Raw genomic sequence first — 22,921 nt, 5'->3', positions numbered from 1 at the left:
TATTTTGCAGTTTTTTTTATCCTACATCAATACATCTGTATTATATTACATACATTATTATGATAGTCCCAGCAACTCTCAATCGAAATCTCGCAAAAGCATCTTGATATAAAAAGATTAAACAGGTTACATGCTACAAATGATGAGAAACAGGTGAAAAGGTCAATTATAGTGCAATATTTCTGGTTGTAGCTTTAGTTTACCATGATTCGGAAATAACAGACACCCTAACCCGTTCCCTCGTTTCTTTTTTGTTTTTTTTTTTGAAGCAGATATTTTGATGTCGCGACTGATTAGAGTGTGCTTGTCATTTCAGATCAAAGTTAGTCAGAGATGATTCATGAAATGTCCACTGTGTAATAAATTGGAAGCACTTATATTTGCCATTCAGGGAGTATGGGAGGCCTGCTGTTTTAAACCCCTAGATCCCCACACATGGCGCAGCCACCACAGACACGGCTCAGAGAGTCAGCCGGCAGCCGGGAGGTGAGCGGGAAGGAACAGGCGGTGTCCCCTCCAGAGTGAGCACAGGAGTGTGTGTGTGTGTGTGTGTGTGTGTGTGTGTGTGGCATTCTCAAATGACAAAGGGATACCAGTTGTGCAGTTCAGGTGGGAGCACATGCGGAGGTGGCGCGGAGACTCACCTGAGGGAGAGTCTGGGCTGTGGGGACCGGGGCTGGACTTGAGACCTGAAGTTGTGTAGGGGGCCGCGAGAGGCCAGTGGGCTGCGGAGAAGGTTTGGGAGCAGGAGGGAGAGGGGGGCTGCTGTTGCGCAGTCTCCCCAGCGTGATGCATCTACCTTCAGGGTGGCAGCAGGCGTGGAGTGGGGTGCGATGGAGCGAACACGGGCTCAGTGGCGCGGTCACCTAGGGACGCTGAAGCTGCTGTAGCAGGACTGATAGTTATTCCTTGGGAGAATTGCAAGATGAGCCCCATTGTATTAGCAACCCCCTTCTACTAAAGCTGTATCAATGTTCTCAAGCCTTTAAAGGAAGGAGTCAGGGTGCAACATATTTGAGACACATTAAGGCACCGTGTATAATCTTTGTGAAATAAAATGTAAAACGAACTAACACGTTTTACCCAATTTAACGTAACAGTCGAAACTGTGCGTTTCTTTGTGAATCTGACTTGTTGTGAGAGTTAAACTTCAGTAAATTCCTTTGGCAGTGAGAAGCCGGCGAATTATTCCATACTGATTTGAAATTCTCAGACATTAAGCTTTTTAATTTCCAAGCCGCACTTTTGTGTTGCAACGGTTTGAGTCGTATCTTTTAGAAATTCTCTGTGTCTAATATGGTCAGCACTCCCAATTATTCACTCCACTGACAAGTGAAACAAATGGGACCAACCAGTGCATTCTGTATTATCTACACCCCTTGGATTCCCTGACAATAATTAATACAATAGCAAGCTGCTGTTACCAGCCTTGACGACACAAGCTCAACAACATAAGCTCTCCCCTTTCCAAGAGCTCTTGAGAGGAAATTACATCCAGCGGTAAGGTCACATATATATATATATATCGTGGTCACGAGTGGCGGGGTCAAGACACGCCGCCGTCTGGGAGCCCGGATCAGATAGAGATCCTACTGTAGGGCGCTGTTATCATCACCGGGGGCCATTATTCACGTCATTACACCACGGATGTAAGGTGCATGGAACAAGTCAAGAACATATAAATGTAGCCCTGACCACAGAGATATGCACAGCCTTTAACAGGAAGGACCGTCCCATATATCAGAGAAGTTCATTAACATGCCACATGATCTTACTGAAGCGGCAGTGCTGACCACTTCACTCGTATGGTCACACACCATTATGTACTGTTACTTCATTTGCTCATAATACGGATAAACAGGGAAATATATCACTAATATATCATGTAAATAGCACATGCTGCATGCGAGCAGCGTTAGGTAAACTGGCTTTATGTTTCTGTAATAGAAACAAACTGATTCCTACAATGAAGCATAATGAACACGGGCGCATTTCTGTTGTAAGTCAACTGATCTGTTCTTTTAAAGAGCTGTCATGCAATCATACTAACCCCTCTTATTTTAGCCGACGAGGATATTAACAGGTTTTTTAATTATAGAGGAGCACATTCCTCCAACATCCATTAAAGGAATGCCATGCTAATTTTAAATCCTCGCAGCAGGCATTGGCATCAACAGAAGAAAAGTGGATGAGTTTCTCTTTAACAGCTGTAATTTGTGTTTTCCAATCACCATGCTGATTTCTGCTCATTATACTCCGGTTTCACACCGGTAAGTGAGCAAAGTTTGGATTGATTGACTCTAATTAACTAAAAAATGTTCCAAGCCATGGATTTATTATCATGCTAGCTAGCCACAAATGTCAGAGACTTTCACAAATTATTATCCTCTTAAGATAAATATCTTTGAAATCAAACGAGTGTGGAAACACGGGCAACACGTATTGTTATACTGATGAATTTGTTTGTCATGTTTTCTGCTGAGCTCCACATTAAGGACTCACCTTTCAAACACACAGTTCCAGTGTATTGTTAAGCTTTACAGTATGACTGAATGACAGACGCTGCAGTTAACGAAAGTTTAAAGCCGCACAGTCCCCGAACAAACCGCCGTGGTGCACTGAATAAATAGTGGAGCACGTTTAAAATCATTTGAAGACATTTATTTTAATTTAACCTTATCCAAATAATGCATCAAATCAGCAGGAGCAGCATAAAGCTGTGCTGGGCTGCTTGATTCGTGTCTGTTAATAGAAAACCTATTTCCTCTTAAGCGCTCCAAAACTTGGCGGCATCTCCCTCATTGATATTTTAGACACAGGGGCAGCTCTCTCTCAACTCACATTCTTTCCTTGACTCCATCAGCTCCATGGCTCAACTCTCCACTTTCTCATGAACAAAGACAGGACGGTCGGAGCGGACACCTCCATTTTCCTGTTCTTAAAAAGATCTCAGAGCAGAATTTTTTTTTGGTTAGCTCGAGGAGACAGAACGTCGCTCTGATTCACTCGGCTGCACTCCAGCGATCAGAGGTGATTACTGAAGTGAATCCAAATGAAACGGACCCATCGTCTGCATGGTGGCGCCGGGCTGAAATTGAGAATCACGCTGCCTGTAAATCAGATTTTCCCCACCAACATGTCTCTTGGAAAATGTGATTCTATACAAAACTACACCAAAAAAAATAAATAAGTCGCCTAAACCAGCTTTGATGTATCACGGTATACAACAACACAGCGAGGCTTGAGCTGTAAATTTTAACCTCATCACACTGAAACAAGCGTCAAATACGTCTCGGCTGTCAAATACCCCCCATTAGTATTTCCACAGTCCACCCTCTTTAGAGTAGCAGCGTTTAGGTGCGTGCACGTCTGCAGATAAATGCGATGACATCTAGTTGAGGCTCGCGTTCATTTATTTAGGGGATTGATTAGATGCGAGGGGAGTAGATGAATGTGTTGGAAGGGCCCTTTCGGTTGACATATTGCCATAAAGTCAGTAAAGAATATGAGATGGACGCAACATTTTTCTCGTCAAGGTGATTTTGGAGAGCTCGGGTTTTACGAACAGTCGACCGCATTAGTGTCCTCACGGTGAATGTCGCTTTTGTTTCAGAGTTTACTCAGAATAGTGTTTTTAAGGCCAAACGCAGCATAGGAAAACTTTACTAAAACTCAGAATTCACTTTTTCTTGCTGAGAAAAGGCCTCATGAAAGCTTGTGCGCTTCATCATGATGTATTTATTTTTTAAATTGAGAAAAATGTTATTTATATTCCAACAGACTGAATGATACGCATACTTGAGATGAAATGCTATGTTAAGATACTAGACTGGAACATGTTCCCAAGGTTGTTGTGTCCATACTGCCCCCTTCTGTTCCCACTGGTAGGGAAGGCATCTGACGTAGCAACACAACACAACAACAGCATCTCTATCAACACAGACAGAAGGGGAAGGTAACCTGTTCCTGGGTCTAAAATCTAACATCTTGAAGCCACAAAAACATCAAGAGCATTTGCACCTGTCAAGAAACATATTACCATTGTCATTTATTTATTGCTGTTCACTCACATATTCACGTCCATGTATAAAACTATAATATTTAGCATATGTGGTCATGTTCAGGGTAAACATTTGCACTTGAGGGTTAAAGTCTACATGGAGCAGAACTTGGTTCGTCTACCATTAGTATGACTTTGTTTAAACATGATGAAAGAAAAATCAATTTTCTACAAGTACTAAATGTGATTCAGTTAAGATTCCAAATTGAAAACAGTGTTTCCCCGGGGTTCTTTAGAAAGCCAGTGGATAGTGCGCACACAACATCCTTTCGTGCACACTATTTACCCCTGGATTGCTCCAGGCTAATGTCTCAATAATTTTCACTCCTTTCTCAGGTCCTTCCCACAAAGGACTTAACTAATGATCCATGGACAAAATGAAGCATTTAAATTTATTCATTAATCATTCATCTCCAGCTCATTGAAAATGCTAAACTTCCACAAAATTAAGATTGAATATTGAAAAGTGATTGAGGGAGACAGCTTTCAGTGAGCGAGGAGAGCGGAGGAGTGTGGGAGTGCGATAACAAAAAAACAGGGTCTTTCGAGACTCGGTGGTCTTCGCGTGGACATGGTCAAAGTGGCCAAGGTGTACTAAGTGCTAGTTAAGGTCGTGGGGTTTCACTAGTCGTAATTAGATCTTGAAATCTGGAGAAGCGTAGAATTTCTGTCAACACTGCCTGTAATTATTCTCTTTTCCAATTAATGGTGACATAGATTAATTATCTGATGAGGCAAAGCCAATTGCAATCATTCACCCAGCTAAAATTAGATCAGTCCTGACAGCAGCATGAAAGTCACCTGTTTCATTGTTATGGATCTGCTGCAAGTAAAGAGGGGGGGATAGTGAAGCGTGCTAGGGTAAGTAAGTTGTCTGGTACAGGTGAATGTCCAATTACACTGCTGTTTGAACTGAAGGCATCTACTCATTCGATCCAGCAGCATCTGGACCGGCTTGTTTGTTCACCCCGGCATCATCAGTGGTAGTAGAGTCATCCGTCAAGGATTGTAGGAATGCTGAGACGAGCTGAATTTCCTCCGCCAACCCCTCCTGTTGAATAAGGCACAAACAGAATAAATGAAAAAAAAAAAAAAACGGGCTAATTAAGAAAAATGCTGCTTTCGTGCGAATCCTAAACTGTGTGGATCCCACTCAGGGCCGTCGAGTCGAGAGTAAAGTTACCATCTTGTTCATGTTTTTTTGTGGAGAAAAGAGAACAAGAGGCTCCTGGTGAACCACGTCCAGGTTCAGTGCTCTTCTGTTTTAAAAACCTCAGCATCCAGTTTTTCTATTAAACTGCCTGGCACTGTCAACCAGCTTGGGAATCTGAACCAGCCTAGCCATGCAGAAATTCTCTGACTAACAATTATATCAGAAACAGGATCTTGGATTACTGTCCCCTGGGACTGGGGTAGTGGGCGTCTGCTCCAATCATTACTGGCCATTCAACAAGGCTCTGCACTGCTCTCCGCTGTTAGCCATTGTCAATTATGCCATCCCTAGTGTAAACTCGCAGAACACAAAGCTGAACTGCCAGTTCTGGCAGGAGTGTAACAGGATGACAGCCCGCCACCCCCCACTACCACCCCCCCCCCCCCCCACCCCCCCACCCACTCCCACCCGCCCACCCTAGGGTTCCCTGGACTTCCTTCCCTCAAGCTACTTTTTGAGCAAACTGCCATTTGGCGTCTGATTCGAGCACTTTAGCTGTGAAACCGCTAACCTGACCTCTCTTATGTTCAGCTTGTGGGGTTAAGTGGACATGATGGATTAGTGTAGGCCTCATCAGGACTCAGCCTGGTTTAACTCCAGTTACACTCCCGGTATCAGTTCTATTGATTTGTTTCCTATAACTTATATTGATAATCTGCGTATCATGTTACATTTTATGTTTGACTCTTAAAATACCACTTGCATTATTATTATTAGCGTCATAATGTTATATTTCTTAAACTCCCGGTTAAGGTCGTAATGTTTAGGTAATCGCTGCGTGTTTACTCCCGCTCATAAACATAGAAAGGTTTTTTTTTTTCTTGCCGTCTACTTTTTGGAGGATAGTGTGTGAGCCGGACTCTTCATCAGAAGCCTGTTTAAAGTGAGTGCTGCCTGCTCTGATGGACCCTGTGCTGAGCTGTGACGGGTGACGGTGCGGTGCGCTTGAATACACCAGCTCTTTTGTCCTTCACACTCTGCAGCTCCCTGATAGCTCCTCCCCCTGTGCCCCTCTCCTCCCTGCCTTGAGCTGTGATCTGCTGGGGCCTTTTGAGGCTGGGCCGCTGAGACATGGCTGCTCCCTGTAATGTCTGGACCAGACCCATCAAAAAAAAAAAAAAAAAAAAAAAACATGTCAGCAACCGGAGGAGGAGGAGGAACTGCGAAGGAAACCGCTTAATAGTATTTTCACTAGGTACTCCCCTGGAAAACCTCTAATCACGTCTAAGCATATTTTGCCTCCAGCATATCTGATAAGGTTGAATTTAGATGAAATTAACCAAAGGATTTTACACAAAAACAACAAATATGGCTACTTATAGAATTGGGTTGCCCCACTATTTAATGTAAAGAGAAAGAGGAAAGTAGTTCACGGTATGGGTTGCATGCCACCTGGCTCTGCGGTAATGCTGGACAGGACATTACACAAAGATTCATCACTGTCCCTCTGTCCGCTTTGACCTCATCTCACAGCACAGCACAGATTAGACAACGATTATCCCCTAATTGAAGATCCTTACTTCTCAACCTTGCAGAATACGCTCGCACTCTCGCGCAAGACAGGCAGGTTATTCCACTCGCGGAGACGAAGCCGTAAGACACGCACGCCTGCCACGTGCTGCGAGGAACTCCGAATTAGCCGTGAAGTCAAAAACAGGCTCGATGTGACCAGACATGATGTGTGTATAGAGTTATCTAGGAGAGGCAGAGCAAGCCTCAGACGCCGGGGTCACTCGATAGGCAGTCTAGCACGCGCACCATCCATCACGCCGGGCTGTGATCTGATGAGTGAATGTATAGACTGTAATGTAAAAAGTGGCGTCTTTCACACCGCCGTGGCGGCGAGACACAAAGCCTCGGAGGAGGACTGCCTGGCTGCTCTTGCCTGGCAAAGAAGACACAAGGAAACCGACTAGCCGGATGAGGCTCGAACAATGCCAAGCATAACATGGAGTTACTGTAGTATGCAGAGGAATACGCTGCCATCCGGTAGAATACCTAGACTGGAATGAAAGTTGAATACAGGGGATTTAACATTTAAATGAATGGCGACAGTCGGTGCAGTTTTTTTTCCCAGCCTGTTTTACATGTATGTGTACAAATACCTGGGCTGTTTTTATTTTCTGGTTGGTCTCTTGAGAAAGAGCCTGGCACCGGTCCAGTTCAGCCTGGCTGTAGAGGCTGCGTTGTTTGAAGTATTTCACCAAAGCTTCGTGCATCCTCTTCTGCAACAAAGAGAGCTAGGGGGAGAGAAGGCAGAGAAAAGGAATTGGTAAGGCAGGAGAGGAAATTAATGGCAGTGTTCAAGAAGAATGATGGAGGGGAATAGAGAAAGCAGTCAATAGCCCATTCTGCAGTACACGGGCCTGACAGGAATTTCACAGTCTCTTGGTTTCTCTGCCCACTCGTGTGCACTCATCAGAATCCAGTCACATCTGGCTGCCAGGATGGGGGGTTAATTTTCTCTAAATGCTTCAGCAGTTTTGTTCTAGCCGAGGCAAACTCTGTGACTGCAAAGCTGATGAGTAAAATATTTCTACTTCACCCAGTTTAACTTTATACCAATCCCCTCAAGACATATTTTACACATACACACAGAGTCATGAACCCCCCACTGAAACCAGAAATTATTCCTAGTCTCTTGGAAAGACATGCTGCTTGCTTTATTATTTGAACACAGTTTCAAGCAAAGAGGTTTAAATTCTGATAGATGCCATTGCTTTTCTTCCCCCTCCATCTCTCTACTCTTCCTACAAAGCTTATCATTGCTTGGCAATGTGTTCCCCAGTGCATTGAAAACTAAAGCGAATTAGCTCAGTCATCAGCTCCTGAAGACAATAACAAGAATGCTCTTTATGGTCTTCCCTGTTAAAACCTAAGAGCTGAGAGCTTCCACATAAACAAAGCGCTGCTTACATGTACAGTAGATTCAAAAGGACTTTGATGAGAGACGCATAGAGGCGAATGCTATCTGAAGCTAATTAATTATGCATTCTGTTTTCATTTAACAAGGTGCGTTTTGCATATGTGAATGCAACAAAACTTGTTGAGTTTTTTTGATCAATATGCTAATGTCAATGCAGTAAACATTACTGAATCCTGTCATTTAAAGAAAGTAAATATTAACTCTAATATTAAATGAAGTACTAGAAACACATCAAATAATATTTGAGACTGACTCATTTGTTTTTTCTTTGTTACATCCCACAAGCGGTCGACTATCTGAAACTAAATCATCTGCATCTATAGTAAAGACATATTAAAGTAGAATATTGTGTAGTATGTTACTTGTTTATGTTCCTAAATAGTCATTTCTGCCATTAAAATATTGATGTTTGATGGATTACAACTATTACACAACAATAGTAATAGTAAATGGAATTTAAAATGAGCAGATGACTACATGCTACTATCAGGGGTGGAAAAAGTACTGAGATACAGTTTTACTCAACATTCATCTATTGAAATGCCACTCCAGTAGAACTACTCAAGCAGCCAAATGACTCTGTGAATGTTAAACTATTATATATTACACTAGAGAATATTTATTGCCAAAGAGTTCATGTGTAAGTTTTTTGTGTTTGAACTGTAAAGTACCTTGTAAATAAAGTAGTAATTGAGGAGGATCCCAGGTGTGGTTGGCAACGTTCAGTATAAAGGAACACTAACACTGTGGTGTAATTCACAACTTAATCATTTCCAGTTCAAATCTCTTCATGTGCCTAAAGACGACCCAGCATTTTAACCTGTAATTATCACGTTAAAGCAGCAAAGGTTTGGAAAAGTCCAACGTACAATTTTTATTTAAACTTCCAATAATTGTTTGCAAGAATTTTAGCTTCTGTTGTTGTAGATGCCTTTAGTGTAGCTTCATATAAACAGGATGGCAACACATTTAATGTACTCTTATTTTAGAATAAGTAGCACAAATCTTTTTGTGGAATAATGTGTCAAGTGTGCATTGAAGGCATTTTGTGTTGTGTATAGTAGATACAGTAGCTGTCTTAAATCATTGTGCATGTTGTTGTAAGCTTGTCACTTCAACTATATGTCAGGGATGCCTGCTGTAAAGATTATATTTCAGCGATACCTAAGAGATGGGGTTTCATTGAGCCCCTCGGTTGAATATAAAATGAGAGATTATGGGCTCCTCCAAACACACAAATGACTGGTGTAAGGCACACATGCAGTAATGTTCTGATCTCTCAAATGACCCTGGTAATGTTAATGTTAATCATCCAAAAAATGTTTGAGTCACCAGCATTTGTGTATTTTATCATATTAATATGTCTATCTTGTTGCCTCCAGTTCTAAACGAACCAATTAAGAGTAGCCACATTGTGTAATTCATGTACTAACTGGGACATAATGTGCAAACACTGCGAGGATAATTAGAATAGGAAAAAAAAAAAGGAAAGAAGGGCACTTGAATGTTTACGTTTCAATCAGATTAAATGCCGATATCTACATTTCAAAAACACTGTTGATTATGAGACTGTTACGTATATAAAAAGAAATTAAATTTAGGCATAAAAGACTCTGGCCAGGAGTCTGCTGTTGTAGAAGTGTAGAGTTGAAACAAACAAAAAATGGTGAAGGCTGAATCCGGAGTAAAAGAAAATCAGGCTTTGATCATGAGCGTGGAAAATCCTGTCCACAGGATTTTATTTTTGCATGCATTTTTCACTTGATAACATTCATGCAGTTAGATGAGGAATTGCTCAAGTAAAGGTATTAGTCATTTTTGGAACAAATAATATGTATTTTTATTGCTGGAACAGTGTGGCTTCTTCCTGGTCTTATGGTTGTCATGTGTAATTCTATTTCAGTGAAATAGTGTCAAAAACTATGAAGATTAAACAACAAAAACGCTGCTGAGTTGTCTCTCTCAACTAGTCAAGACCTTTATGGCTATTTAACACTAAAAGGCACGTTCATTGTCTGATCCCAACCTGTGTTTGATCCCTTGTTGCTGCGGTGAGCAGAGGCAAATTTGTAAAACCACATTAATAAAACGTTTCACCTCTGACCACCTTACAAAACTACAATCATGAAAATGTATTAGTCATAGTATTTACATGTGCCATCAACTTCTTGCTTCACTCCCATTGGTGGCAAAACTACATAACTATCATTACATTATGTCACATTCATCATCCTCCTCCACTCAGGTTATCTCATCATTATTAAATTGCTGCAGTAACCCCCTCACTGGTTGCTAAACTAAAACCTACTTAAAATCACTGCCCATGCGAAGAAGAGTTAGCCAGGGCGAAGAAGACAACAGCAAAGACCTTAAGTCATGAAACATAATTAAAAAGAGATAGAGCAGAAGAGATAGTAAATTCCATCCAAGCTTTTGTATCATGTACCTGTGTGTATGAATGTAAAGATTTATGAGCGTGGTTCTTCTCGCTCAGTGCAGACACCGACTCCTGTTTGGCCTCCATGAGGATCTTCTTCAGACCTTTGTACTTGCTAGCCAGCTGTTTGTTCTCATTCAGGGCTGTTTTCAGTGCCTCCTACAAACACACATATGGGAAAAAAAATATTTAGAATAAATGGTAAAGGCAAATATGTTTATAAATCTATTAAATAACCACCAGCAGACAAGCAGGTGCATTGGTGGCTAAAGATAAGCATTTTTAACAACTGTATTTGTGACATACCTACTGAACACTGTTACCATGGATACTCTGATCCTACTAGATCTGATACATCAGTTCATTGCATTGAGTAGTTTTCTTTCATTCCTCAAAAATGATTGTGGCACTAAAAACTAGCATTGACTCTCTTCTTCAGTCAGCCTCAAGTGGCCATTTGAGGAACTGCGCTTCTGCAGTGGCTTAATTTTTCTTCATTTTTTCAGACCTGGCGGTTCCCGCGTACATTATACACAGTTAAATGAGGATTTTACAATTACGACAAAACAACTTCAGTAATGGTTTTACGAATATATAGGCCGATACTTAACAACATATGAGACAGCATTCGGTTCTGTACAGATGTGACATGACTCACAATACAAACAGAATCCCAGGGAAAGATTTTATACAGTAAATGTAGTAGCCCCACACTGACCATTTTTGCTGTAACACTGATGTGCTATATGTGCACATATCACAAGATATAGAGTCGGCCTTTGTGCTGTCAAAGTAGAAAATATAAATAATAGTCAAACAACAATGGGCACTTTTTCTGTTAAATCAAGCAAATCAATTACAATGAGCATGTGTCTCTCTGCATGTCCCCTTTTCATTTGAACAATGCTTCCCGAGCACTGGATGAGGGGATGTGTGAATATCTCAACTCTACCTGCAGACATAATGAAGTGTGTCTCTGCAGTAAAACAGAACAGCACTAAAGTGATGAGTTTAACCCAGCAGAAAGAGGGGCTGTAAACATGACAAATGCCTGCTATTGATTTCAGGTTTAATTACTCCATGCAGCACTGACAAAGCCCATCTGATGCTGTTGTGAAGTGTAAATGGAACAAATTACACTTCATTGCCCATAAGAAACTGATAGCGTCGGCAGTTTGCATTGTTTACTTTGTCCCCGCCAAACGACAAGCCCTGATCAAATCTAAATATAGGTGTATGTTTGGAAGCTGATATCCTTCCACATGCGTACGGGTTGAATGGAGATGAATGAAAAGCGCATGCAGCCACAGATAAACTTCCAGCGGCTATCAGTCATACTAACCTGTAAAAAAGAGAAAAAAAAAAAAAAAAAAAAAAAGGGAGCTGGGGTCAGAATATTTATAAGAAATCTCATATTTGAAGGTGTCTAAGCACGCCGCTTCATGCACTGTGATTTCTGAATGCACTCTGCTTATTATGTTATGCTAATGCAGACATTATGTGTGCTTTATACTGGTCCCGATGATTAAAGCCACCAATTTCCTTAGAACTTCAGGCTCTCTCTGATCTTTTTATTTGGTGAGGCGTATTGTTGTTATATCATCTTATTTCGTCAAGTGAAAAAGACTAAACCCTTTTTTGCATGGCTAACTTTTATCTGGCTAATGGGAGTTGTGTCTATGAGGAAGACTTCTAATTCTTAAATTGTCTCACGCCAACAACTTCTTTAAAGTTGCTGCACTTGGATGCATGGCGGCTTAAGCTCCATTGCCTTTTCTTGTTTTGAACTAATGCATTCTTGATCACCGTTTAATGAAACTATATACCACATGGCGATTTCACATTAGATAAGCCATGTGAAACCCCCATCAGCAAGGAGGCTCTGGCTGGGGCTGATAATCCTGCAGATGAAAACCTTACAATAAATAGGGGCTTCTCTTACAAAGGACTCTTCAGATGCGTGCCATTTTGTGCAAATGGCGTTTTTAGCCTCTTTTATGACATAAATATAAAACAGTCCAGATTATATGCTTATTTGTGCACTGTATGCTTCCGCTGAAACTGAACATACTGGCCTACAGGTAACAAAATAGGCACAGCATCTCACCACGATATGCATCATCAAATTCGTCCAGACAAAAGACTATAACAACAGTGAGTTGTCATTTGTGGGAAAAGCACTTAAACGAGATTGACCATGGCTTGTAATTTTAATTGCACTCAGCTCTTTCCTCTGTATCTTAAGGGAAGTATTGTGACAAGCAATGTGCTGACACTAATCCACAAACAAATAAACAATGAGATGTTTTTACCGCTCGTCCCTGATTTCACAGTATGTGACACAGAGAGTTATGCGTTTACACAGAGTTATTGTGAACATTATTGTTGTTATTATTTTTTTTTTTACCTTGGTATCTTCCATTATCTTTTTCCTTGCTGTAACATGAGAAGTGTGTGTCTGCACGGATCGCTCTGCTCGTTGCTGGCAGTTATTAATATCAGACTTCAAGGTGCTCATTATGAGAACAGCTGATTTGTTTGTGAATTCCAGCATTTCAAACACACTTCTGGGAGGCAAAGGCGAAAATGTAAAATGATAAATTATTACAGCATTTAAAAGATATTATAGTTGTGTAAGCCTTCGCCATTTGAACTGCATTTAAACATGTAATAATAATAATAACAGTGTTTCTGGCGGATAACTCACTGAAGATCTGCTATTACGTCTGGCATGCTTCCAACAATTTTATCCATTTTATCTGAAGCCTCCTGGTATTCCTCCGCTTTATTTATAAGGTCACTGATCGTAGCCACAATGGTGTCATATCTCTTTATAGTGGCACGGTGTAAATCCTGTAAACAAAGAGTAGCATTAATGTCAAACCAAAAAAAGGTGTCTTTTTGGTAGATTATTTTGTTCAACTAAAGAATGACACGATGATAAATAGCTGTGACTAGCTTTGTGCTCAGTGAGCTCCACAGAGTAAACCTGACATAGCAAATTATTCTTTGACTTGAGGAGAATCGCTTCATGCAACTTTTTCTGTCTTACCTGAGCGGCTCTCAGGTGGTCACTTTTGAGTTTTTTCTCCTTCTCAAGGATGGCTAGTTTTTTCTTGTGTTCACACTGAATCTTTTCCAAATTGTTTGTCAATTTCCTGACTTTCTATACAAGTAAAAGAATAAAATACACAAATGCTGGTTACATTTTCTGGATGTAAAATCATCTTCGGACTAAGAGGAATTATTAACAAACCGTATCTGTACCTCCATCTTTGTCTCCATAGCTTTAGTTGCTAAAGATGCTTCTTCAAATTCCTTCTGAAGTTTTTGGTTGATTAGCACCGAACTCGTACGATGTCGTTTCAGTTCTTCATTGACATTTACACACTGAGCCTGATGGGAAAGAAAAATACAAACGTAGAAAGCCATTATCCTGAACTCACACACTAGAAAACATGCACAACAGGTAAAAACACAATATGATGCCTTTTATTTAAAGCCATCCCTATGAATCCAGTAATGTTTTTGATTCCTTCTGAGGCCATGTTTTACCAAGCTTCACCACTTCCTAAAAAGATCACTTATGCAAAGTGAAAAGGTTCACAAAAATGCAGTGGCATGATTTAAAGATTGTATTTGTACACCTATTATAGTTTTATGAATCACTAACACATACGCAGTCTGGGAGAAGGATGTGAACGTGAATGTACCTTTAGTAGTTCCAGGGCAGTCGCCTGACCTGTCAGATCTTTCCTCAAGTTTTCGATCGCTTTCTGTGAAGCACAGAATTAGCAACGGATAACACCACATTGTCCTCGAACGCTGCAATCAGGCATAACATTAAAACCACTGACAGGAGAAGTAAGTAACAGTGACCATCTTGAGACAGTACGATGTTTTGTTGGGAAACGTTTGGACCTGGCATTCGTGTGGATGTTACTTAGACATGTACCATCCACCTAGACCAGACCACACACCCTCCACTACCCCATAGCAATGACACCTTGTTGTCAACAGCCATCGGCAGCAGCACACACAAAAATAGTTTAGAAACGACTAAAAATCATGAAAAATAGCACAAGTTGTTGACCTGGCCTCCAAATTCACTAGATCCCAAACTGATCAAGTATCTGTGGGATGCACTGGAACAAGCCTGATCCACAGAGACCCCTCCTGTCAACCCTTAGGACCAAAGGCCCCCACTAATTACATCCTGACACCATAGGACACGCTAGGAAGGACCATGTCCGTTCTATGATGAGTCACAGCTGCTGTAGAGGGGAGACCTACACAATATTAGAAAGGTGGTCATAATGTTATGCCTGATCAGTGTAGAAGATGTGTATATGTTGTCACTGACCCTGGCCCTCTGTTCTTCCATGAAGGTGAGCTGTTCTTGTTCTTCCAGCTTAGCCTGGGTGACACTGTGTTGGGCTACAACCTGGGTCACTTCCTCCTTGGCCTTTTCCCACTGCTCGTCATTGTCAGTGATTTTCTGGAGCATCTGCTTCCTCTCCTCGCGCATCTGCTTCACAGCTTTCTTGCTAAAAAAAAAATAAAAAAAAAAACCCCACAGTAAATAGCGCCCTATATAAACGGCACATTATAGATATCAGTATGTCACAGGGGAATTATGCCTGTTCCTCTACCGCTTTCACTTTGACACTATACCTCTCACAAATTTTTATCTTGTAGTCTTCGACATTCTGTTCATGCTCCATGTTTTCTTTCCGGACGGCTGCAAACGTTTGACGTTTTGATTGGAGCTGCTCTTTTATGCAAGAAACTTCTGCTTCCCCTTTAAGTTTCTGTGGATATAGTTACATACAGCATGTCTGTTTGCTTGTTGTTTTTTTTTAGCATGAATAGCCCCAGTAATAATACTCAGGAGTTGTACGACATGTTCAAGACATATAGTACATTAGAGACTTTCACTGTTGTGACATTACTTACAGTTTTCTCAATGACTTCTTGCAGTGAAACCAGTTTTTCATTTAATTTCACATTCTTTTGCATTTCGTCCACAATCTCAAGATTCAACTGGGAAATCTGTAATAAAAATATATATATATTGTGAACTTTCCTCTACTGGTGAAAGCTAAATAAATGCAGAGAGTGTGAGTTACCCTGTCTTTTTCAGTTCTTTCAAGCTCCATCATTTCAGGGATACGCTGAGTTATGAGTGTGCATTTTTCCTCTGTAAGAGAAATGGTCTTTTCAGTCTCTTTTATCTCCACACATAGACTGTTCTCAAGCATCTTCAGCTGATTTAAATCCTCCCTGGAGAGAAAAAAAAAACTGTTAAGCCTTTTATTTAATAAACCAGGAATCAAACCCACTAAAAAAAAAAAAAGAAAAAAGATATTCAATACAAAACAATACTGCTAAAATAATGCAAGTACACCTGCAATTGAAATCATCCTCAAATTTAGTTTGTGGTGATTGTAACAAATGGTTGAGTCCGTTACGGTTATCTGGTAATGCAGCATCAATCAGATGCACTGTTACTATGGTTACATGCAGTTTAATAAACCGAGGCTTGCGCATTGATATAGAACATCTGCTAAATTGTTTTATGATATGGTTTTATCAGACGGTGTTATAAGTGCTTCTACATGAACATGCATTTAAAGACAAACTTAATGTAAATTAGAAATACACACATATTGATGAAATGTTCAATAAATACAGTCAGTGGTTACAAGGAAGAACATTTGTATTTGTAAAATTTTGACCTATAATGGTCAAACCTTTAAAAAGATGACCCCTGGAAAATGCATTTGGAATAACACACTACTGCTGATTAACAACCAATTTAACCTGTAAATTTACTAGAAATGAGGGATGCTACTGAAACTGTTATTAAAGGTTTCTCTTAATGTTTAGGTTGCACTACTTTCATGGTCCCCCATTTGTTTTCACACCATATAGATCCTCACAATTTCTCTGCCAGCTGATTCTTCATAGCCGACAGCACAGAGTCCAATGAAATTTTTTCACTGTTGGCGTCCAGCTCCATCTTTTTTAACTCCTTCTGGATCAGTGTGAGATCACTTTGTGTTTTTGAGCAAACGTCATCAGCCTAAAAAAAAAAACAGAGGGAGTCATAGGTTTACAGTTATTTATATAATAATTCCAAATAGTCAATAATATACAAAAATAAGGTGTACTGTTACTAAATCATACTTTCCCAGCGATAAATATTCTGAATCTCAAACCAACAATAAGCCACTGGCAACAAAGTGAATCCACACTACAAGGACATTTTTTCCAAGCTACAAGCAAGTCCAGAAAGCCCAAGGCTAGCTATTAACCCCATGCTTTCAGTAAGCCTGGCATAAAGACACAGTTGAATGCCTGAATTTACTCAGAAATAAAATCCTTAGAACAACCTGTGACGTGTTGAGGTGTGATTAAAAACACTTATTTTGTTCCCTTTTCATCTGACCCAGGCTTTAGCAGGATAAGGAGACGATGATGGAAAGCCTCAGTGGACCTGTTGCTTGTTGAGGCTGGTGTCTCTCTCCAGTCTCTTTGCTTGTACACTTCTGTTTGCATGTAAGCATTAAGCTAATAACCTGTACAACAACTGAATTTGGTTATTTTAATGCACCTCGTCATAAACTAAAGACATTAACACTTGGAAAAAAGCTAATTGAAAATAATTTAAATTATTAGGATTCATCCTCTGGGGACCGTGAACATCTGTACCAAATTTAAAAGAGGTCCAATCGATTGTTAAATCAGAGCGCGCTGCAGTGTACTAATATGCCTGTGGATTACAGAGTGAGATCAGAGTGTGTGACTGAGATTCAGCCACAATTTGATGGATGAATTTGGAGAAAACTGGCATCATCTGGTGGTGATTTTATTGTGTTTAACTAGAAAAGGGGTAATAAATATTTCAAAGAACTGGAATGTATATCTAAATACATGTATAGAGGTAAAGCTGCAACTCCAACTTCCAGTGACTATATATTATATTGTGATTGAGTTATTCCGCTATCAGGTATATAGTAAAATGCACATTAACCTTGGCCTGCAAAATAAAACTGGACATAGGGAACTGCATCCTGTAACTCAGTGCTCACAACGTATATGTTAGTGTGATAAACTATTAACTGTAAACAGCATCTAACACTTCAGCTTTTAACATCATCTGGAGAACGCACAGTTTTATGGGTTTTGAACACTAATCGTGGTAAAAGGTTAAATCAAATTAGGACCCACCTCAGCCTGTGCATCGTTGATCTGATCTATGAGGCTTCTCTGGATATCCAGGTTTTCCCTCACAATGGGAATATGTTTTTTGGCAAAGCTGATGTCCTCGTGTAAGTGCTGGTTCAACACCTCTGTGCGTGTCAGTTTCTCCTGGACTTGGTCAAGTTTCTCTCTTTCCAGGTTTAGCTGCCACTTTAATTCAGTGATGTCTCTAATGCAGGCTTCATGTTCTTAAAAAGGGCAATAGTCAAACATTAATTAAACATTTCATTCCTTGGATTTAAGAACAACCACCAACTAACAGATATTTGTGGAGCTACCAACCTTTCTGGACAACAAAAGCGTGCTCTTTTTGCTTCCACAGCGCAATACTGTCAACTTTGTTCTCCAGAAATATTTTTCTTCTCTTCTCTTTTTGGAGAGCTTCCTCTGCATACTGTCGGTCAGCCTCCAACCGCTCAATCAGATAAACAACCTCAGCCAGGACGTCATTTATTTTCTTCAGTAGTGGAGTCAATGGACAACTTTCTAGAGGAAAGCATTGCATTTATTTAAGTACCGTACACTAATTTCTGCAAAGCTACGCCAAAATAATCTGACCTGTTACAAAATGGAAGTAAATTGCATCTATAGGATTTTATTAGCATAAGTAAATACGCTGTAGTAAGAGGTTGGCTATAATAGAGACAAATGTTGTGATCCAGCAAGACATAAACCTAGAGCTTCTCAAAGGAAGTGCACACTGGACACTGCTGCTCTCCCAACTGCATGAAGACTAAGGACAATATTACATTTTTAGGACAAAAAAATAATTAAGAGAAGATGCAGATTTTATGTTGTTTAAAACTAAAACATGTTTACCTCTTGCATTGATAGCAATGCCTTCAACGTACAACTCTGTAGACACCCCAGATTCAGAATCCGAGTCTCTGGACTGAAATCTGTCACAAAGAAGTTGAGCTCATGTCATATTTCATACTGAACACAGTAAAGAGAAATAGGAAATGAAAAAACAAACTACTTCACCGTAAACTTTTGCTGTATTGATGCTTGTCCTGATCAGTCTGTGAGTGATATTTTCCGGACTGGTACAAGACAAAGGAGAGAAAAAAATAAAATAAATAAATAAATTTGCAGATATTTGTGTTGCAGTCTCTCACAAATCTGATAAAATGTGACATTAGTTTACCTGCTGACACCAGTCTTCCACTGTCATCTTCATCTCTTGGATATGGTAAATAGCACTGTTGACACATGGTGAAGGACTGTTGAGCAGAGCACATGTGCGACGTCTACCAGAGCAGGCGGTTTGAAAATCTGCTTGATCTTAAGAAAGACAAAATATTAAGATATGTAAATCCAACTTGCACCATGCAGTCTAGGAAAGAACAACTACAATCTCTACATGAGGACAAAAGCTTCAGTAAACACAATGGGCAAGAGAGAAAGAAAGAAAGAAAACAAACCTGAATAGGACGGTTTAGTTGTTGCAAACACTCACACAACTTTATTAATTATATTCTGAAAAGTAATTACTAAAATGTATTTGGCTGTGAAAGATGTCGTGTGGTTCTTTTCTTGCACTTGGGTTTTAGTTGCTCAGACTGAAAAACACAGGAAGCATCAGTGAGAGAACAGAGACGACTAATTTGATCGTCTCAAGACAAACCCAAGGGCACAATTGTTGGTGGTGAAAGGACGCCATCTGGCTGAGAAAAGGGTAAAAGACACAACTGGTGCAGTTTCCAAATCTACACGTTGGTCGATACAATCAACCTCTTTGATTAAACCAGTTAAGATTAATGAAGACCAAAGTGACGTTTTTAGAAAATAATGCACATTACTATTGAACATACAGTAAATTCAGGAATATATGACCAGGCTTTGTATATTAGTAGTGAACACAAACAATATGTATGAATAGAATTTAGCATAAACCGACTCTTATATCTCACCTTCTCAATTATGTGCATGAGATTCGGAACAAAACTGTTTATAATGAAGAAAAATCTATTTGTTCCATTTGTTTTTATTTCATTTCATTCAGTTTTCCATTATTCAACTTTAGCACCAACTATTTGATTCGTTTGTCTAAATTGATGATATGCAAACACAGCTAGGATTATAGAATATATACTGGACAATAGTGTTGTAGACACATGCTTAGATTCGTATTTGTCACAAAAGTTGATTCTGGAATGACAGCAACAACCTCAAACATAGAACCATAAGAGAACCATAAAGAATTATTCTCAGTAACAAGGAGAACCATGAGTCTGACACCCCACACAGACCTGATGTCATTGTGGGATTATGGCTGATGAGGACAAAAGCCACTGAGACAGACTGAAACCAAGGACTAACTGGAAAAAAGTTCTTAGGGAGGATAACTCACCACTAAGTACCATTAAAAAGACGGTCTGAGAATGTACCTAGAAGGACTGGAACTGTTTTAACCATATATGACATCAAATACTCATTTGTTGCTGTAGTTATTTTCCATTTCTCACCATCTGTCGTCATTTGTGAAAGCATCGGCACTTAAGTCATCAACATTTGCCAAGATTAAAAATTCTGAATGCACTGTTTCTGTTTTTTTGAAGGTTGAGGCAGTGTACAGATTGAGTTACTGGGTGAGGCTCTTTACACCGTATTGTGTTTAACAATTGGTGCGTACTAAATAAACAGTCCTGCTCAGGGACAAAGTTATATGATCACACTTGTTGGGGAGGAATGAAAAATCTCCTCTGCCAACCTGGCTTTGTAGATCTACACACTGAGGTCAAGTTTTCAATCTAAGTCTGAGTGGAACAAATGAGACTCTGAGCTGCCACTTTTCTCCCCGAGTGAAGAAAACATGTGAGATCTTGTTTTGTCTTTAATCTTTGGTGCATATGAGTATTGCAGTCAAATGGATACCAACTAGATATATGATCAGCTTTGCAGTGTGATGACTGACCCTACATACAGGAATTTCACAAAGCTCCATCACATCTGTAAGTGTCACACAAATATATGGTTGCAAAGGGTTTGTGTAGTTATCTCAGTGAAAACAAAAGAAAATACAATGATGTGTGCAACATTTTAAACAATCTGTTTGCACAGTACCATGCACTAGTTTAGTAATATTAGATATGAACTGCTTATTATTTACGCACTGATTAATGCTCACGTTATCTATATTTTGTATCACCTAATTTATCATGTGCCCACCTCCTCTACTGTAAATGATGGTATAGTTCCTGTCTATAGTCTATTTACATTTACTGAACAAATACATCTGTATAATACGTTCATAGTACCTCAATCAGTTGTTGTGTATATCATGCTCACTCACCTGTATATATGGTCTCACCTGTACATAGGTTTTCATCTGTAATTATTTTCTATATCCTATAAAAACAACCTGTACCATACCACTTATATACCACACTATTCATGCTACATGCTCTTACTGCTAATTGCACTTCTGGTTAGATGCTAAACTGCATTTCGTTGCTCTGTACCTGTACATGTGTAATGACAATAACTGTGAATCTAATCTAATCTAATCTAATCTAATCCAATCTAACAGCTCCCGTCCGACTGACAAACCATTATTCTGCCATGATGCTGGGTTAAATAGTAGAAAATCTTGCGACTGCGCTGACTCAGACCAAAAACGGAGTCAGAGGAAAACAAAAAAACAAAAGTGTCGACCATCTGCTGCTGAACAGCTCAGATGAATAATACAATCTGAAAGAGCCAGGTGGGGTAAGAACATGTCAGTGGTCGGCTGAATTAGCTCTTAATCATACAGGCAGGTTGTGTTACAGCCACAGAGCAGGTCCATGTGAGTCTGAAGCACAACCACCACCTGAAGTGCCATCAGACCAATGATATTAGTGGAATTTCTTCAACGTCATTAAACAGCATTTACTCATCAGGACTTTTAATAGCTCTGTGTGCATTTGTGGATAAGGATGACTACTAGATGCTTCTATATTAAACGGAGTGTTATGCTATTTTCAAGCACAAATAATGTATCTGAGAAAATGTATTTGCATGTGTGCGTGTCATCATTTGCTCAATTTTGCATCAAATGTATTTGAAGATTGGTGTAAAGTTAAGGGTGTTTTATTTAAAAATAACACCTTAATAAAGTGTGTTAATACTTACCTTGTTGGCTTGGTCCTTCCCTTGATGGGAATCTGAGGGGCTCGACGTCTGGCATTGTCCGAAACTCTTCGAAATGAGACTAACAATGATGTTTGCGACTTTTAAGCTAGTTCCCACCGGCCTGTGGAGAAGAAAAGCAATTTAACTTGAGTTTGAGTCAACATACATCGTCGCAGCTAAGCCACAATTTTTACTCCGAAAGCTTGAAAACGTTCACGCTAATTAACATTATTTTCTGTTGCTCTCACGCAGCATAACATAGATTTAAGTATCGGTAAACTTTGGGACAAAGTTAGCAAACCTTAGCTTGAGTTACAGCGGACACTTCCACTCATCTCCGGATGTTGCTCTCGATTGGCGTTAAGTTTAATTAACTCCGCTAATAACAAATTAATGAGCTGGGGGGGTCGTTGTCATGGCAGAAAGTGAAAGCGGAAAAATGGTAGGCTATCAACTTACTGGTATTAATACACTTATGGCTGCCTGCTATCTGTTACCTGTCTCGAGGTGTGTTTTCAGTCCCTCCACTTGACCTGAAAACAAACCGGCCGCTTCGTAAAAAAAAAAAAAACAAAAACAAAAAAAAAGTTCCTTACCAATAAAGTTTTCTCCAAACTGAATCAACTGAAGTCGCTGTCAATCTTCAGTGGAGGTTGCTTAGCAACAAGGGGCTGAGCTTGGAGAGTGCGGGTTGCGTTCAAGAGAGGTTGCTTAGCATTGTTTAGCAGCACCGTTTAATGTGGAGCTACGCACATTATATTTGGGAATAGAAAACAGTACACTGGGGTAAAACACTTAATTTGTCACAGAGGTGGGATAAAATTAACTGTAATCTTTTTATTTAGACAATTTTGTGCTATAATAGAAACTGCCTTGTGCAAGCAATTGTGAACACACACAATA

At 39.9% G+C, this 22,921-nt stretch overlaps 1 protein-coding gene across 3 annotated transcripts; it reads right to left on the bottom strand.

Moving 5' to 3' along the window:
• Window positions 1–4,433: 4,433 nt before the first annotated feature.
• LOC125010178 (coiled-coil domain-containing protein 178) lies at window positions 4,434–22,664 on the bottom strand. 3 transcript variants are annotated; one of them, XM_047588562.1, is made up of 20 exons: window positions 22,615–22,664; window positions 22,019–22,139; window positions 19,050–19,186; window positions 18,887–18,945; window positions 18,722–18,801; window positions 18,185–18,388; window positions 17,870–18,090; window positions 16,579–16,721; window positions 15,766–15,919; window positions 15,593–15,688; window positions 15,311–15,447; window positions 15,000–15,183; window positions 14,350–14,412; window positions 13,904–14,032; window positions 13,689–13,802; window positions 13,344–13,489; window positions 13,044–13,203; window positions 10,646–10,795; window positions 7,379–7,513; window positions 4,434–5,111 (listed from the first exon to the last, which is right to left on the bottom strand). In XM_047588562.1, exons 2-20 carry the CDS (start codon window positions 22,071–22,073, stop codon window positions 4,983–4,985), a joined length of 2,496 nt encoding a protein of 831 aa, XP_047444518.1. In that variant the 5' UTR covers window positions 22,074–22,139; window positions 22,615–22,664; the 3' UTR covers window positions 4,434–4,982. The 3 variants fall into 3 exon arrangements, with proteins under 3 accessions (XP_047444518.1, XP_047444517.1, XP_047444516.1); XM_047588561.1 differs by having other exon boundaries at window positions 22,516–22,652; XM_047588560.1 differs by lacking the exon at window positions 22,615–22,664 and adding an exon at window positions 22,320–22,507.
• Between the last annotated feature and the right edge of the window lie 257 nt (window positions 22,665–22,921).

This window comes from Mugil cephalus, chromosome 7 (genome assembly GCF_022458985.1).
Source record: "Mugil cephalus isolate CIBA_MC_2020 chromosome 7, CIBA_Mcephalus_1.1, whole genome shotgun sequence".
NCBI classification, from domain to species: Eukaryota; Metazoa; Chordata; class Actinopteri; order Mugiliformes; family Mugilidae; genus Mugil; species Mugil cephalus.
This window is presented reverse-complemented; position numbering and strand designations above follow the sequence as displayed.